Source organism: Quercus suber, unplaced genomic scaffold (assembly GCF_002906115.3).
Source record: "Quercus suber isolate HL8 unplaced genomic scaffold, Cork oak 2.0 scaffold_45, whole genome shotgun sequence".
NCBI lineage: Eukaryota > Viridiplantae > Streptophyta > Magnoliopsida > Fagales > Fagaceae > Quercus > Quercus suber.
The window spans coordinates 1,706,288-1,721,559 of record NW_027069510.1 but is presented as its reverse complement, the minus strand read 5'-3'; the positions used below and the strand labels follow the sequence as shown (position 1 = coordinate 1,721,559).

At 30.6% G+C, this 15,272-nt stretch overlaps 1 protein-coding gene across 1 annotated transcript; it reads left to right on the top strand.

Moving 5' to 3' along the window:
* The first annotated feature begins 1,816 nt into the window (after window positions 1-1,816).
* On the top strand, window positions 1,817-7,700 carry LOC111989399 (uncharacterized). The gene is made up of 4 exons (XM_065771534.1): window positions 1,817-2,004; window positions 4,987-5,080; window positions 7,159-7,239; window positions 7,346-7,700. The coding sequence occupies exons 1-4, from the start codon at window positions 1,823-1,825 to the stop codon at window positions 7,481-7,483; spliced, it is 495 nt and encodes a 164-aa protein (XP_065627606.1). The 5' UTR covers window positions 1,817-1,822; the 3' UTR covers window positions 7,484-7,700.
* The last annotated feature ends 7,572 nt before the right edge of the window (window positions 7,701-15,272 follow it).

Here is a 15,272-nt window from a genome sequence, read left to right as displayed (position 1 = left end):
TATTGCGTAATTGGTTTTAGGGATGACAATTCATGTTCGCGTGTCGGGTTTGTGTTGTGTCAACTCATGAATATCCGACTATATAAGTCAACATTAACCCGACATGTTTATTAAACGGGTCAAGATTTCTTAACCCTAGTACAACCCATTTATTAAACGGGTCAGTCGTGTTGACCTGTTTATTAAATATTTTCAAAATGAAAAGAAAAAAAATTTATGAAAAAACAAACAAAAAAAATATTTTTAATATAAAATTTAGAACTAACGAGTAATTGTATTACAAATAATCATTCAAAACTAAATCATATCTCAATATCACAAACAATCAATCACTATATGTCAAAGAAAATAAATCACAACAACTAATAAGTTTATATATCTCGGGTTTGAAATGTATATTGGTAAAATGCCATTTAATTAAATGGGTCAAATGGATTCTATATGTTAAACATTAATCCAACCTATTTATTAAAAGGGTCAGTTGTGTCAACCAAAATATAACACGAACCTATTAAGACTTAACCCATAACCTGCTAATTTCGTGTTGTGTCGTGTCGGGTTCGCGGGTCGTATTTAATTTTGCTACCCCTATGTTCAACAGTATAAAGTGTAAGTTTAAGAAGTTTATTTATTATTCGATAAATTTTTTTTTTTAAATGGAAGATATTTTAACCATTAATATATTTTTTTTTTTGAGAGAGAGAGAGAGCTTCTAAATTTTTTTTGAGAGAGTTTTCATTAAAAGTTAAATGACTGGTTTAGAAACAATCCATTAAAAAAAAAAAACATTTTCGATAATTAAAAAAAAAAAGAGTGAAAAGTTATTATTGAAATTTGTAAGAATTTCAATGATAGTATTACCGAAATTTGCTTCCCTTCGTATTTTGTCAAATAAATTTGAACAATACCTATTTCATAAATAAACTTATTTTTATACAATATTTAGCCAAAACACTTGTAGATAGCTTCTTAATGTTTTCATTAAAATTAAAAAAAGAATCCTTCTTATTGTTTTTCTTTTTCTTTGAAAGCATTGGGGTATTTGTGGAAAACAAGCTTATGCACTAGTACACTGTATATAACAGATTCCTCCTCATTTCTTGGTTTTAACTTCTAAGCGTTCTGTTTCAATCTCTTTCTCTCTCTACCTAAAAATTTTCACTTTCTCTCTATAGATCTCTCTCTCATGGCGAACTGTTTTGCTCCTCCAGTACATATCTCAGGTAAAATTTTCTAAGGTTTTATCTCTTCGTACGAAGAATCACTGTTTGGTTGCTAAGAAAGCTAAGGAATGAGAGAGGAAAAGGAAAAAAAAAAAAAAATCATCTTTGATTCCCAAATTTTTTTTTTTGAATTCTGAGTTATGGGTTACTCTCAGAGACGCTAAATGATTATTGGGTTTTGTGCTGTTATTCTTATGAGTTTGGAAATTGGTTTATACTGGGTTTTCTCTATAAAAGTGTATAAGCTTATATTTAGATGAGAACCATGCAAATGCAAATAATTGGATTTTGTGTAGGCATAGGTGGATCGCAACTCAATGCACGTGAGCTTTGGTCCACAAAATCCAATTCATTTGGGAAATCGCCCAAACTGATAATTCAAAGGAAATCGAATCGAGTTGGAACTAATCGCAAGCTGTTAAAAAAAAAAAAAAAAAACATCTTTGATTCCCTTTTTTTTTTTTTTTTTTTTAATTCTGAGTTATGGGTTACTCTCAGAGACGCTAAATGATTATTGGGTTTTGTGCTGTTATTCTTATGAGTTTGGAAATTGGTTTATACTGGGTTTTCTCTATAAAAGTGTATAAGCTTATATTTAGATGAGAACCATGCAAATGCAAATAATTGGATTTTGTGTAGGCATAGGTGGATCGCAACTCAATGCACGTGAGCTTTGGTCCACAAAATCCAATTCATTTGGGAAATCGCCCAAACTGATAATTCAAAGGAAATCGAATCGAGTTGGAACTAATCGCAAGCTGTCTGTTCGTGCTGAATACAAGTATGTCATTCTGGACTCCAACCTATGTCAATTTTCATTTAGATTTGTATATTCCTTATAAACGTGTACTGGGTATTTTTATTTTTATCATTTATATTTTATGCTGTGCTGGTTATACAGAGAAATGTCGATTGACCCACGTATCTTTTTGGTTTGTGTGTGAGTTGAAGCAAATTTTGCTAGCTAGTACTCCTTCTGTCCCAAATTGGTGGTCATATTTCCTTTTGTTTGAATGAGAAATTGCCACATCACCACTACCACTTATATTGTGTATTTAAAAAGGTAATGGAGGGAAGCCAAACCTGCATGTTTTGTAAAATTGTTCAAATTTTCAAAATTATGCTCATTAATTTAAACTATAGAGAAAGAATGACATTGACTTTTAAAATAAAGTAAAGGGTAGATAAGGTTTTTAATTATTAATTTTGGAAAGAGGACTTCATTTTGGGACATTCCAAAATGAAATAGAGGACCAACAATTTAGGACGGAGAGAGTAATAGGGGAGCTATATTCATATTTATGTGCTCATAAGAAGGTTGCCTGTTATCATTTTGTTCAATTTCGGATATTTGAGAGCTTAGATTTTTTTTTTTTTTTTTTGATAAGTATATTTGAGAGCTTAGATGCATGCAAGAGAGGGCTAAGTTTGATGTACTAAGATATAAATCTTTTTTCGATTCACCCTGCAAGACCAAAACAACTAGGAAGCTAAGATCTTTGGGCTGGTTTGAAGGAAAATATTAGGATGTCAGATAAGTTAGGCTTTGTGTTATACATGCTACTAGCTGGAGCAGAAAACAGAATTTTTTTTTTTTTTTTTAAATAAAAAAAATGGAGAGGGGAAAGAGAAATACTTGCTCAATTGGCATCTCCTCTCTCATAAGTTCAAGGTGGAGGTGAGGTCATGGGTTCACGACCCATTGGGCACATGTGTAACTTACCAATCAAGAAAAGAAATACCGGTCCATGATCTGGTTCCAGGCAACAAATCAGATCTGTTTTACAAAGGAAGCAAATTGTTTAACAGATATCCTTAATTGAATAGGTTAATACATAATTATATGTTGTTGGTAAGAACCTTTCTAATAGGACTAGGATTTTTGAGCTTAGAAACTACGTAAATATTTAGATGTAATTCAATCTTTTATACTGTGAAAGGTGAAAACAAGAACTACAATGAATAAAAAAACAAAAAAAGCTCACAAGCTACTACAAAAGCCTATGTTCAGTATCTCTTGTATTACCAGATTACCCTTGACTTGGTAAAATGTTATGATATATGCCGGGAGAATAAAGCAGACTGCTAGAAAACTTGATTGTCTAAGGTCCCCAGTCCCCTGTTTCCATCTTCAGACATATAGATTTCTTCTCTAACTTGCTCATACTTATAAATGGTATTCCCTAGTTAGGTATTTATTTATTTTTTTTTTTTTTTTTTTTTGATAAGTATATTTGAGAGCTTAGATGCATGCAAGAGAGGGCTAAGTTTGATGTACTAAGATATAAATCTTTTTTCGATTCACCCTGCAAGACCAAAACAACTAGGAAGCTAAGATCTTTGGGCTGGTTTGAAGGAAAATATTAGGATGTCAGATAAGTTAGGCTTTGTGTTATACATGCTACTAGCTGGAGCAGAAAACAGAATTTTTTTTTTTAATAAAAAATAAAAAAAATGGAGAGGGGAAAGAGAAATACTTACTCAATTGGCATCTCCTCTCTCATAAGTTCAAGGTGGAGGTGAGGTCATGGGTTCACGACCCATTGGGCACATGTGTAACTTACCAATCAAGAAAAGAAATACCGGTCCATGATCTGGTTCCAGGCAACAAATCAGATCTGTTTTACAAAGGAAGCAAATTGTTTAACAGATATCCTTAATTGAATAGGTTAATACATAATTATACGTTGTTGGTAAGAACCTTTCTAATAGGACTAGGATTTTTGAGCTTAGAAACTACGTAAATATTTAGATGTAATTCAATCTTTTATACTGTGAAAGGTGAAAACAAGAACTACAATGAATAAAAAAACAAAAAAAGCTCACAAGCTACTACAAAAGCCTATGTTCAGTATCTCTTGTATTACCAGATTACCCTTGACTTGGTAAAATGTTATGATATATGCCGGGAGAATAAAGCAGACTGCTAGAAAACTTGATTGTCTAAGGTCCCCAGTCCCCTGTTTCCATCTTCAGACATATAGATTTCTTCTCTAACTTGCTCATACTTATAAATGGTATTCCCTAGTTAGGTATTTATTTATTTGTTTTTAAATTTATAATTTAAATTTTTTTTTTTTTGAATAGATATCATTACCCGAGCTTTAAGCAGTTAAAATGTGGAAAGCTTCTATAATTCTTATAATGTTTCTCTATGTATGGTTGATACCATCTTCACCTTGCTTTAGTGACTTTTGCCTATCAAAAAAAATAAAGAAAGGAAGAAACTCAGCAAGTCTTCACTTGGTGGTTTCTCTCTAGGTCTCTATATCCACTGCAAATTCATGTAATTGTTAATAAATCCTTTTTTGGATTTGGTTATCTCATAAATATATATTTCTTGATTTCTTTAAGAGTCCTTATTGCAAATACTATAGGTGGATTGATGCTTTCAGCTTTGACTTCTAGAATTAGAACAAGTGGCAAAAAAAAAAAAAATGTGAGTCTACGTCTAAGAGTTCATTTAACCAAAATGTATTTGGTGTAAAGGTGGATTTAAAAACTTTAATAAAAATAAGACAAGTTTATATTGCGTTTGAAACTTGCTACTTTAAAATTGTGAACCAGCCAGAATTTGACTTTGATAATGTGTTACTAAGAGTCTCAGGGGCCTAATGGGTGGACCTTGATGTCAAGGTGGTGTATTATTTTCTCGTGGGTGTAGTCTTATGCTGTGCATTTGTTTAGGCAACATTCATACTGCAGTGCTTGTACTATAAATTCACCTGTCCTCTTTTTCTTTTGTTCTCTTTAATATATGCAGTGATGGTAGCAGAGGTGGTGGCGGTGATTTTTTTGCTGGTTTTCTTCTAGGTGGTGCCGTGTTTGGAACTTTAGCTTATGTTTTTGCTCCTCAGGTGATTGGATATCCTACTTTAGTTTTAACATATATGAAGGCAATGTATGAAATATGAGTTAGAGGATTCTGTTGATGAATTTTAAGTGCACACTATGGAAGCTTCTGTGAGTTAAGCGCATTGCTAAGCATATAATCAGCACCAATTGTTAGAAAAATAGCAATCTAGTGTAGTCTTGCTTGTCTAAAATGAATTATAGGGATGTTGAAATTGAGACCACATGCTTTTTAATTGTTGTCTAGTTGCACAATATAATATCTGAGGTTAAAGTATTTTATTACTTCTCAACTATATGTATCAAGGGCAATATTTCATTTTGTGATGAAGATAAGATAACATGAATGGTTGAGCACTCTGTTTCCATTGCAATTATATGTCTTCCTGCCTGGATGCCTCCTTGTGAACCAGGGGCGGAGTTAGGGGGGGTCGAGAGGGGGCACTTGCCCCCCCTGACCTGCCCCAAATTTTCCTTTTTTATGTGTGTAGCAGTAAAAGATGGAGATTTAATTGAAACTGTGATAAATAGTGCGTGAGTAATTGAACTGTATTAAAAACCCTTCAGCTACACGTTTCAAAATAAAACTGTAAAGTGCAGTACAACCATGTACATCCTTTTTTCCTTTGTGTGTATATATATCTCCCTATCTTTTTGAAAAGTCAAACTCAATTGATATATCATATATCTTTTTTTACTTTGTCAATATTTTTTAAAGTTCAAAATTTATAAAAAATAAACAATGATAAAAAAATAAACTTAAATAAAGAAGAAAGTCTTAATTGAAGAGACGGAAATACCACCCAAAAAAAGGTTTCCTTTCAAAAGTATTAAGATATAAAATTTGGAAACAATTACATGATAAATTCCATAAAATATATTAGGGGATTATTTTATTGGCTATATATTAAAAAAAAAAAAAAACTAATAAAACATACGCAACATAATGATATGCAATTATTTTAGGGGATCTTTCAATATTGAATGATCACTTACTATTCATATTACTGGCATTTAATTGTCAAGTTTGGTTAATATTTTGTATATATGATGCATATGTTTTACGCTACATACACAATATGTATTTGTTCATAGAGACACATGTATATTAGTTATAAATTTTGCCCCCTAAAGTTGAATCCTAGCTCCGAAATTGAATATAACATGCCTAGCGGTGATGAGCCATTCATTCTTGCTTGGGACAATTTATTTGTATCATGCAATCTTTTATTTTTCCTATTAAAACACAATACTATTAATTTACCTTACAAACTTCAAATTCTATGTAATCTATTTTTGTCCTACAAAAAGGCTTTTATTTATTTATTTTTTATATAAATGCTAAAGCTGATGATTCTATCATGTCCCAGGACATAAAATACAATTAATGAAACATGACAAAGAGTATACACTATAGTAACAGAAGTTCTCTTAATTGACTACTTATCATCATATGAAACATGACAAAGAGTATACACTATAGTAACAGAAGTTCTCTTAATTGACTACTTATCATCATAATGAACATTTCTACCTAACCAAATTTATTTAAAAAAGAAAAAAAGAAAATAGAACCCCTACTTGCCAAGGGGTTTTGTCATATTTATATTCTCTGCTCATTTATGTTATCTGTTGCAGACCATCAACGTTTCATATGTAGACTCAACTGTGCTTCTACTGATTTTCACTTTTATCCCATGGAGAGTTTATTTCCATCTTTTCTTCTCAAGTTTGATTATCATGCTTGCACTTAATCTGAAAGTGGCCCAGCCTTCAAGGATGAAAAGATTGTTGTAGAAGTGTCAAATTCCTTCTCTCTAATGTCAATCTGTATATGTGGCCTTTTTTATTGTGTGGATTCCAAACAACTATTGATCCATTATTGTAAATTAATCTCAAGTTCTTTACAGCAACATAAATTATCTTTAGTCATCCATTATGTTATTGTGGGGAGGCAATTGGAGTACATTTTCCTTTGTGCTAAATATTTTTTATTTTTTTGGCGATTTGTTTTATTCCTTTGGTGTTTTGGTTTATGCTCTAAGTTTGGATTTAATCCGGGTTTGCTCTTGGTGCTGTGCAGATCAGAAGGTCACTGCTAAATGAAGATGAATATGGGTTCCGGAAGGCCAAGCGACCAATATATTATGATGAAGGCTTGGAGGTAATGTATTTACTTGTTGATGACCCTGTGAACAATGCTTCCTGCTAATTTAATATGCAAAAACTTTATTTTAATATTCCAATCCATTTCTTTTCCTTGAAAGCAGAGAACTCGTCAGACCTTGAATGAAAAGATAAGCCAACTCAATTCAGCCATCGACAATGTATCTTCACGTTTGAGAGGTAACAGTAAGATGCCAAAGGTGCCAGTTGAAAATGATCCTGAAGTGGAAGCTACAATATGAGATTTGTTTCCATTTGACTCATTATGATCTTTGGGTGTCAAGGGTACTTGGATAATAGATTTTCAATCTTTTGAGGACCACATATATGCTTTGAATCAGATACGTATGTGGTCTTGAACCTTTTGTTTTATGGATGGAGGTTGTTTGAAGACTTTTAATATCTAAATGTTAATTTGACATAAAGGCATAAATAAAGACACCGATTTTTGTTTTTGCATTTGGATTAGAATTTAGAGGATGTTGATGAAATTACTAATGTTGTGTAATTAGATCCCTTCTCACTTTAACCTTCGGGACATTTTCGATGATTGCTTCCATATCTTCTGTACTACCTTATATGATTCACGGAAGCCTATTGCAGCATGAGTCAGTCAAGAGACTGTAAGTAGCTCTCAATGGGGAGATCCTAGGCAGCCTTGCTGTCCAGTGTACTTTACAAGCTTGGATTTCAACATATAATTTTGGAACAGATGCACTAAATATGGTAAGGCTTGTTTAAGCTTTACCTGGTTGATCTGTTCTATTTTGAATAGGGTAGCCAAGTTTGTGCTTATTAGTTATTACCAAGCTATATAAATTATAAAATGTTCAAGTTTTGGTTATCTATTATTAATATGATATATATATTTTTAAAATGTTGAATAAGTTTGAGCTTATTTACAAGCTACTTTATTTTTTGGGAGAAGCTACTTTATTTTTTGGGAGATGCTACTTGATTAACTTATTCTATAATTTTGTTTCTATATAAAGTAAACGGTACAACTAGCATTATTTTACTCTTGGCAAATTTAAGCTAATAATTAATAACTAAATTATTGTTAATATTGTAATACTAGATTTAATAAGAGAGAATAATTTTTTTTTTTATTAATGAACTTAACGAAAGTTAGATTAACTAATCTTTTCTTATTTAAATAGTATGTAACATTAGATTCGCTAACCTTATAGTATTAAAAATAGAATATAATTTTTACTATAAATGAACTCTTCAAATTATCTATAAATTATAAAAATATCTTCTGAATTTATTTACTTAAAAATAGCATATAATTTTTACTATAAATGAACTCTTCAAATTATCAATAAATTATAAAAATATCTTAAGAATTTATTTACAAATTCAGCCAATAGGGGCAGTTTGGCATCTGTTTTGTGTTTTCAAATCCAACAAAAAAACGGTTTTATATTCTCAAAATTGTTTTTTATTTTTTATTTAAAAAAAAAATGTTTTTCAACCATTTAAGCTCGTTTGGGCAATATTATGGGTTTTTGTTTTCCATCCTTTCCCCAACTCAACTATCATGCTTATGATACAATCTCAAGGATGAGAGAGTTATTATGGTGAACATTGGTTTTGAGAACAAAGAATGAAAAGAGGAAACACCTAAAACTGTTTTGCATAGAATATTGAGAAATTTTTTCATTCTGGTTCTTTTATTTTTATTTTTTTTTCATACTCACAATTGTGTTTATTCATAAGTTCATTATTATGCTTAATCTAAGCTCATTTAATAGTCAAGTTTAAATTTGAACTTGATCTTGCTCTTGCTCTTGAGTTTGAACTTGAATTTGACTTATTTACTTCAATTTTTTTTTTCTTTGATCCAAGCTTCAGATATTTATAAACTTCTCAGTTCATTTACAAATTACAACTGTCGTTTTGGATTATATGAAGTTAATATTAGTTGATATTGCCATTAAAGTAAATCATGTAATTAATAGAAATTGTAAGCTTTAAAATTTTCAGGTTTAAAAAAATATTTGGCCTCATCAAAATAAAAGTGGCCACTCAACCAATTTCTGTGGCCTATGGTGTCCTGCCCCCCTAAAAAAAAAAAAAAAAAAAAAAAAAATCTCTTAGTATATTATTATTATTTTTTAATTAAAAAGTATATTAATTTTTACTTTAGAATGGTTTTTTTTCTTTTTGCCTACAAAATTAAAATCCTAATTCCATAACTGGTATGTGTCTATCTTCAATCAACTTAATTGACTTGGTTCGAGTCATTTGATTATATAGAGAATGCTTCAACAAACAATAAGTCTTGAACCACAACAATTTTTACAAGAATTTCACAATTGTCAAGATGAAAATTTGTTAATGGTAGATAATAAGATGATATTAGTGATGGACACAATGAAAACCAATAAAAATTTGTCAATTCAATTATTGTAAATTAAAAATGTTGAAAAATTTGTTGTGCATGTATCATTACTCATCTACAAAAAGTGAGCTTTTTTTTCTAGTCTAGGATTTTGTTTTCTAGGGGGGTTAATAATGGTGGAGCTAGAAATTTGTTGGTAGGGGAAAGGTGAGTAAAACATAAGATGAGGTGGTTTATTTTTATTTATTATTATTATTATTATTATTTTTTTGTATACAACTTTCACGTTATATACAATACTACTGTAAGGGGGTGGGCCTTGATGGAGATGTTGGGCAAATTCCTGCTGCACCAAGCCCAAGTTGTTTCTGGGTGAGGAGTCGGGACCGGCCCAATTGGAGCAAACTTTGGCCCGGCTTGTGCACAATCTTTGCCACGTCTGCTAAAGTCTATTTAAGAGCCCACAGCAGGCAGAGTTATTGTTAACAAGTTATGGCAGGCAGACATAATATAGAAAGCGTTAAGAAAATGCAGTCACTATTTCTGCCGCAATAAACAAGATAAATAACTTAAAAGGCCTCGCTTTTAAAGAATAACACTTAAACAAAGGATTAGAGCGGGATTAGTAGAGTAAAAAGAATGAGTTTGCCAGACTAAGTATTGTCGCAGGATTCCAACCACGGAAGGGAAAACCACTCCCTCAACGCAAGTAACTTCACTCGATGAAATTAATTGCTTTAAGAGGACGGTCCAAAATGGTATGTGCCCAGGTATAGATTTGTATTTCCTTTTGAGGATAAGGCTATTGAGGGAGAGAGGGGGTTAACCCATTTAGGTGCATGCCTGCCATAAACACTCTGTTTTTCTTTTCTTTCTTAGAATTCCTTTCTCTCTGTTTTCTTTCTTCCAATTCTTTTTTTTTTTTTTTTTTTTTTTTTTTTTTTTTTTTTTTTTTTTTTTTTGTTTTGTTTTGTTTTTTCGTTTGTTTTGTTTTGTTTTTTTTTTGTATATACAACTTCCATATTATATACAATACAACTATATTGTATTATAGTCTAAAAAATTATTAACAGTTTAAAAATTATTAAGACAACAATTATTGTATGCATAAACAAATTAATAATAACTTATTATATTTATAAGTTATATCAATTGAATAAAAAAATATAGAATAAATAAGAATAATAACACACTTAGGAGTAGGGCTGAGAGTAAGCGTGAAGCTAAGAAAAATAATATTTTAGTAATAAATTTTTACTTTTGAAGTGTGGTATTTTAACCATACATATGATTAATCTTTTTGAATTTGAGTAAGTAGCAAAATATTTCTTGAACTTGGAAATATATAGAGCACTTATCAAACTACACAATCGAATACAAAAAAAACTAAAGATCATATTCAAGCTTATTTTAGTTGGACTTAACAAAAAATTTAAAGTTGGGGTGTTCAAATTTTTCTGGTAGGAATAAGAAAAGAAAAAATTATATATAATTTTTCTTTTGGGACCAGGTCGGGTTCATTTAAGCCCCTTGGGCTGCTCATGGAGCAGCCCCTGTTTGCATATCATTGCACTAGCCACCCAACAATCTTACAAATGTATTCAATTTCATAACTTGTTAAAGTAGTTAATTGTAATTGGTCGGAGAAAAAAGCAATGGATCTACTTAAAAAGTGATGATTAGAAAGTGTCAAACACTCACAACTAATTAGGAATGTGTTCCTACTTCCTACATGTATTCCTAGCCACTCGGAGCAAGGATCAAGTCAAGATCAAAGAACAAGGTTGGGGGGTAAGAGTACATTTAACAGTGATTTTGGAGTTTCAGTTTTCAAGAAGCGTTTTCTGGAAATATTTAGACAAGCACCTTTTTAGAGAATTGTGGGTTTTAAAAACCGAAAACAGATTTTTTTTTTTTTTTTTTGGAGAATTGCTATCTGACCCTCGAGAAGGTTTATCACATTACACGGTATGTGGATTCTGTTATTGACAGAATAAACCATTTACAGCCTAAAAATACAGTTCACCCCAAAAGTAGTAGCTAGTTGTTGTACTAACAGGTTTTTTTATTGCCTGTTTGAGGTCTCAAGCTCATGCATATATACAAGAAGGTTAATCACATTACTACAGAACACCATATCATCCTCGATCATTAGAGCGAAGAAAAAATAAGAACGAAAGAAAGAAAGAAAGAAAGAGAGAAGCTTCAGAAAAGTTGGTGTAACAATTAATTTCTTCTGTACTTTCCAATGGCATTGGTGGAAGACGAAAATGCTGAACGATATGAAAGGATCGGCAATATAATAATCATGGGAGTCTCTCTTATGGTTGTTGCACTGGTCTTTGTTGGTGTCGTTGCTGATGTAGGCGTGAAGAAACACTGATTCACCCCTTTGGTCTGTGATATCTTTGCAAATGTGTACATTTTTTTTCTTGTCTAAAAAAAAAAAAAAATGTAGTCACAGCAATTTTCATATGAGAGGGTCAGCAAGCTGATCTTTTTGATAGTGATGATGGTATATACGTTAAATTAAACTTTACCTCACTGATTGGTTTTTCACGTGTCATTCTATGTAGTACATAAATTTTCAATGGCAATGTGATTGTGTATTCGGAGCTATGTCAAATTTTCAACGAGGCTGTTGATTCTCTTTTGCCTGCTCACATGTGCTTGAGAGAGAGATCGAGAATATAGACATATCACAAAGTGTCATGTTATTTAGAATATTTAGATGAGATTTCGATTATACACTTTCAGATTTATAATATTTAATCTGAATTATGAAATCGATTTATCTTTGATAAAGAAGATCCTAAAGATCCTAACACAATTTATATATATATATATATATACACGCAGTTCAAGTAGGCCATATATCCTAGCAGAATCTAATCATTACTTTGGATGACTTGCAAACATATATAGTGTTATGTTTTGAACCTTTGGAGGCATATGCAAGATGTATGCAGATGATAGAGTAAAACGTAAACAATTCTCGCCATATCATAACTAATTATCATTTTCCTGGGATTGGTATTAATTTTCAACCTACATTTCTTTACACCTTGGTCTGATAAAATTAGGCATGTAGTTGGCCAAATTCTGATGATCCAAGGGGGAAACTAAAGCTTGTGATTTTCCAAATGAAGTAGGCATTACTTTTATTTTACCTAAGCTAATTAAATGGCTAACTATTATCATACCCATATCCCTTCAAAGTTATATGGATCATTGAATTATTGGCAAATTGGATAATTAGAATTAGGGTTTATAGGGATTTTTATATTAGCAGCTTTCTAATAAGACATGGTCATACTATCATTGAAGCTCCAGGGCAGACTAATAGTACAGTACATTAGGTTTCCATTGAGACCAAACACCTCTTTGTATTTGAATTTAATTATTTTAAAAAAATATAACAATATTTTTTTTATTGGTTAACACAACAAAATACTTGAATTTAATTGAAGAGTTTAATGTACTATATCTAAAGTATGGTACTTATATTTTGCTCAAAATAGTCGGTGTTTATTTAGATTATTAAGGATGTGACACAAGCAAAGATGAAAACAAAAATTTGTCTTTGGAAGACAAAATATGAACAAAAAGAGTTTGATGATTCAAGAATAAAAGATATACTATTTAAAACTAAATCAATACATGAAAAATAAAACTAGTTCTATTCGGTATTAACATCCCATAAAAAAAAAACAAAATATAAATAAAATAACAATTCACATATTATGATATGTCACAAAAGAACTTGAGGTATTTTTAACTCTAAAAATCATCTATGATTCATTTTATACTAAAATTCGCAACAATTTTTTTAATATACAAAATCAAAGAGTCTTTGAAAATATCAATTTCATTTGTTGTGAAATTTTTGATCATATTCATGATTGAAGATGGTTGTTCTATAGTTGCAATACTTGGAAGAGTATGTTCAAGTACAACCACCCTATAAATAAATTGGTATTTGGTAGGCTAGGTAGCATTGACAAGTTTTTGAAGTCTCGAAATGGTGAACTACCATTTGCAACAACATTTTTTTTTCATAGTTTGTGAATTCTTGGGGGGATAAAACTTGTTTACTAGTAAGCAAATATCAATTTATAAAAAGATTTATTTTATCTTTCAAAGATGCAGGACTAAACTAAAAATAAGCAACTCAATTATATATTTACTAAACCAATGATTTAATTTTTGTAATTCAAAATTGAGATTTTATTGCAGTAATAAAAATCTAATAAATAATGATAATTGTAATGTAAAGTCATCTTGCTAATGGAAAAAAAAAAAAAAAAAATCCAAAGAATCCCTTTAGGTGGAGTTAGAAATTTCAGAATTTTTATATACATATGAAACATATAGTTATAAATATATAATGAATAAGTCTACTTTTTTTTTTTAAGCATATATGTCCTTTTTATAAGGAATTTGCTTTTGTTTTTTTTAGTAAGAATGAATTTTTGTTCTTGTTTTTGTTTTGGAATAAGTATGTTGGCCACTACATATATGGGTTAGAGCATTAGCATCTGGGGATGCAAAAAAAAAAAAAAAAATTTTTTTTTTCATCTTCAAACATTATTTTATCTATTTTATCAACCTATTTTACAACTCATCCTACATCCCAATTTTTATTTTTACACACAACCCAATAAAATAATATAAACTACCTAATAAAATAATAAAAAGTATTATTCTTTTTTTTTCCTTCACTTACTTTTTTTTTTCACACACAACTACATATTAAAATAATATATATTTTTTACAACCTATGAATAGTAAGGTTGCATATATGCAACTTACTATTCATAGGTTGCAAATTTTTTAAGTTTACAAACCCGAATGGAGTGGGTTTTGGGTGGTTTAGGTTGTTAAATAGCAACTGAGGGAGTTTACACCCCCAGTACTCTTAGGTGACCATTTTAATTTTGGGAGAGTCAAGCATGAGTTTTTTGAACCAAAATATTCAAATAGTATCTACTATTATATAATAAAAAAAAATAAAAAAAATTCCAAGGGAATCACCCCCATTGATCTCTTCTGATCTAAATTATGGCTTTGGCACAAGTCTTTGGACTCATTTCATTAGATGAATAAGATTCTAAAATCTCAATAAAGTGGAATTATCCTAAAAGATCTAAATAATCATGAATGTTGGGTCACTTGAAAAGATAAAAGTATGACGCACCCATATAAAATTTATTATGAGTGGATTGTATTCATTCGACAAATATTGATCGAGACATGTTTATATAATTATATGGACTATCAAAGAAAACGTGGCATCAATACGAGAATATAATCCATATAATGATAAGTGTGATTTTTTTGTTTTTGTTTTGGGGAATCAGTGTGAAAAATACTTTGAGAAAAGCAACAAGTGCGTGAATCTCGTGCATGCATATTCTGGTGGTACACTTTGACTGATAGAAATTTATGATCTCTGCAGCTCATCGACATTCTACTGATTCTAGTGTCATCGCATCGTCATAATATATACAATCACAATTCAAAATTCTCAAAATTGATTCTCCAGGCCAATATTTTCTCTTCAAAAGTAATATATATTCTTGCTCATCATCTTTACAAAAGTCTTGCTGATAAAACCTGTCTGCCATCTTGCAAATTGTTCATAATTTTCAGTAAAGAAGACGTAAAATTGTTACATCAACATG

Bases quoted from the DNA above. Each gene is read 5' to 3' on its own strand.
- LOC111989399 (XM_065771534.1), top strand. From the start codon at position 1,823: ATGAGAACCATGCAAATGCAAATAATTGGATTTTGTGTAGGCATAGGT. The intron at 5,081-7,158 runs GTGATTGGATAT...GGTGCTGTGCAG, and splicing joins CTTATGTTTTTGCTCCTCAG to ATCAGAAGGTCACTGCTAAA. The intron at 7,240-7,345 runs GTAATGTATTTA...CCTTGAAAGCAG, and splicing joins ATTATGATGAAGGCTTGGAG to AGAACTCGTCAGACCTTGAA.